Source organism: Gavialis gangeticus, unplaced genomic scaffold (genome assembly GCF_001723915.1).
Source record: "Gavialis gangeticus isolate Ggan-Ray unplaced genomic scaffold, GavGan_comp1, whole genome shotgun sequence".
Lineage (NCBI taxonomy): Eukaryota > Metazoa > Chordata > Crocodylia > Gavialidae > Gavialis > Gavialis gangeticus.
Window position 1 is genome coordinate 163,872,884 of NW_017728992.1, and position 2,434 is coordinate 163,875,317.

General features: G+C 38.6%; 1 protein-coding gene across 1 annotated transcript in view; it reads left to right on the top strand.

Moving 5' to 3' along the window:
- The window catches only part of ATP6V1C1 (ATPase H+ transporting V1 subunit C1), a 50,799-nt gene that overhangs the window by 14,585 nt on the left and 33,780 nt on the right, over positions 1-2,434 (top strand). Inside the window, exons 4-5 of the mRNA XM_019528046.1 lie at positions 495-580; positions 1,641-1,735. Coding sequence (XP_019383591.1) covers positions 495-580; positions 1,641-1,735 — 181 coding nt within the window. The remainder of the gene's footprint in view (positions 1-494; positions 581-1,640; positions 1,736-2,434) is intronic.

Below are 2,434 nucleotides of genomic sequence, written 5' to 3' on the forward strand. Positions count from 1 at the left end.
AAAAAAAATGCAATATCTGCGAAGCGCAATAAAATGGCGTATGCCTGTACATATATATATTCCCTACTTCTTTCCCCTGAAAAAAGAGAAGACCTTAAGGGAGTTAGGCATCCAAATTGTATTGAACTTCAGTATGATTTGGCACCTTACACTGTTGTTCTGAAGTAAAAGCTTTCCATTATTTTTGTTAAATCTGCTGGCAAGCATGATAAAAACCCTATAATCAAAACAAATACACGTCTAGAACCATTTAGAAAAAATACATACTTCCTATACAAAACTTTATAGCTTCTACTCTGAGCTTTCTATGAGCACAAACAAACCTTTTATAATTTGATCTAACCTTTAAATATAGTTTTTATCTTATCAAAATAATTATATCACATTGCTTTGACTCCATGGAATTAGTTTTCTGACATTTGAATGAGACACTAGCGCTTTTTTCATTCTCAAAGCTATTCCTAATGTTTTATTACTCTGTCTTGTTTCTCCAGTGTAGTCAAGAAGGTGGCACAATATATGGCTGATGTTTTGGAAGACAGTAAAGATAAAGTTCAGGAAAATCTCTTGGCTAATGGAGGTGAGAAGTGTTACCTTTATTCTGGACGATGTTTCAAGATTTGCTGTTGCTTTTTCTGCAGACCTAATTCTACTTCTTAATGTAAAATATTGTGAATTCAAGGTAAACATGGCAATGCTTTAGCTGGCTCCAAGTCATTTATCCCAAAAGAGGAAAAAACTCCAAAAGTGAGAGCTGGTTTCAGATACCTGTTAAACATCCACTCCTAAAAAAGCTTTTCCTTTTTTTTTCTTTTTTAAAGTTTTGTATGTTCAAGTCATCACCAGTTTAGTCTTGTTTCTCCTTTATTTTAATACTGCATCTTTTATTGTGATATTAACTATACCTTGTATTAAAATGTGTCTATTTGATGCTTGCTCACAAGATCTTTATGTAAGGTAGAGGGGAGTAAGAGTTTCCTAACTCTCAAGTAGGCTTTTGTAGAAAGCTTGTTAGCTACCTTTTAGAAACTGAATGCTGGTCCATACTGGAATAATGCAATGATCCCTTGAATTGGCATTCTTTCTCCAGAAATAACTAATCTGACATTTTAATTAATTATTAATATCTAATAGTGATGCCAAAGGTAAACACTAAAGGCACTTAAAATGAATGTCTGCTGGATACTAATTGAAAAATATCCAATTCATGCTTGAGCCACCTACACATCCAGCTAGAGATGTATGTAACTGCTGCTGTAGCTGAGCACCAAATGAACTTTGAAATTGGGGGAAAAAATGCTTCTGTTCAGAGCAAGACTTGTGCTGTTGATGTTGCACAGAAATACTATTTTTGTCATTACTTTGCTGCTTCTGAAATTGTTATTGGCACATTTCATGATCCATCTTAAGAGTTTGCAGATGTACAGGAGCTGGTATCTGAATATAAGAAACCAAAGTATCCCTGAGTTTATAATATCCAAAATTCTTCTACCACAATAGTGTGTGCAATAGGGTCAGTGTTTGAAAGTTTGTAGACCATTACTCTGTGACATGAGAGACAATGCAGAAAACAAGCAACTTATCAAAGTCTGTGCTTTTTACTGTTGTGTGTAACGCTGTTATTCTTCCACCTTTTTTAGTTGACTTGGTCACCTATATAACAAGGTTCCAGTGGGATATGGCCAAGTATCCAATCAAGCAGTCCCTGAAGAATATTTCAGAAATTATTGCAAAGGTAAGACTATATGTCACTTAAACAAATAGGTATATCTTGTTTCATTAATCCTGTTTACAGAAACTTGTTGTATTTTTTTACAAAATAAAATAAAAGTAAGACTGGCATGTGCTAGTGTATTGGTACTAATTTTAGTTGGTTAGCACATGTATTGAGTACACAGAGATACTTGTTGCTTACTTGGTTACAGTTCACTGAAGAATCCTTAAAAGTATCATGCCAGTAGGCTGTGGCTGGAAGACTTAACAGTAGAGGTGCACAGATGCATCGGTCTGATATTGGGTTGGCACTAATATAAAGAAAATTGACTGTCAGAAATTGGCCTGATGTGACTGATAATGTGGCTGATTAAATGCCCTGCGCATGCACTTAGCTGCAGTGCAGCACATAGGTGGCAAGGAGCACAGCCTGGCAGCAAGGAGAGCTGTGCAGCTGGTAAATCTGTGGTAGAAGATAAGGGGTGGGGGGCAGATCAAGGCCCCTGTGTTGAGGGAGAGTGGGGCTGGGGCAGGTGCTGCCCAGCCAGGGTGGGGCACAGGACAGAGCTGCGGCTTGTCCAGGGAGTATGGGGTGGAGTGGCTCCCACCACTGCACACAATCCAGGAGAGCATGGGGAAATGTGCCCCCAGATCTGGGTGGGGCAGACTGCAGGCTGGAACCAGGGCTGTGCCAGGCTCTTCCCAGCACGGGGTGGTGGGG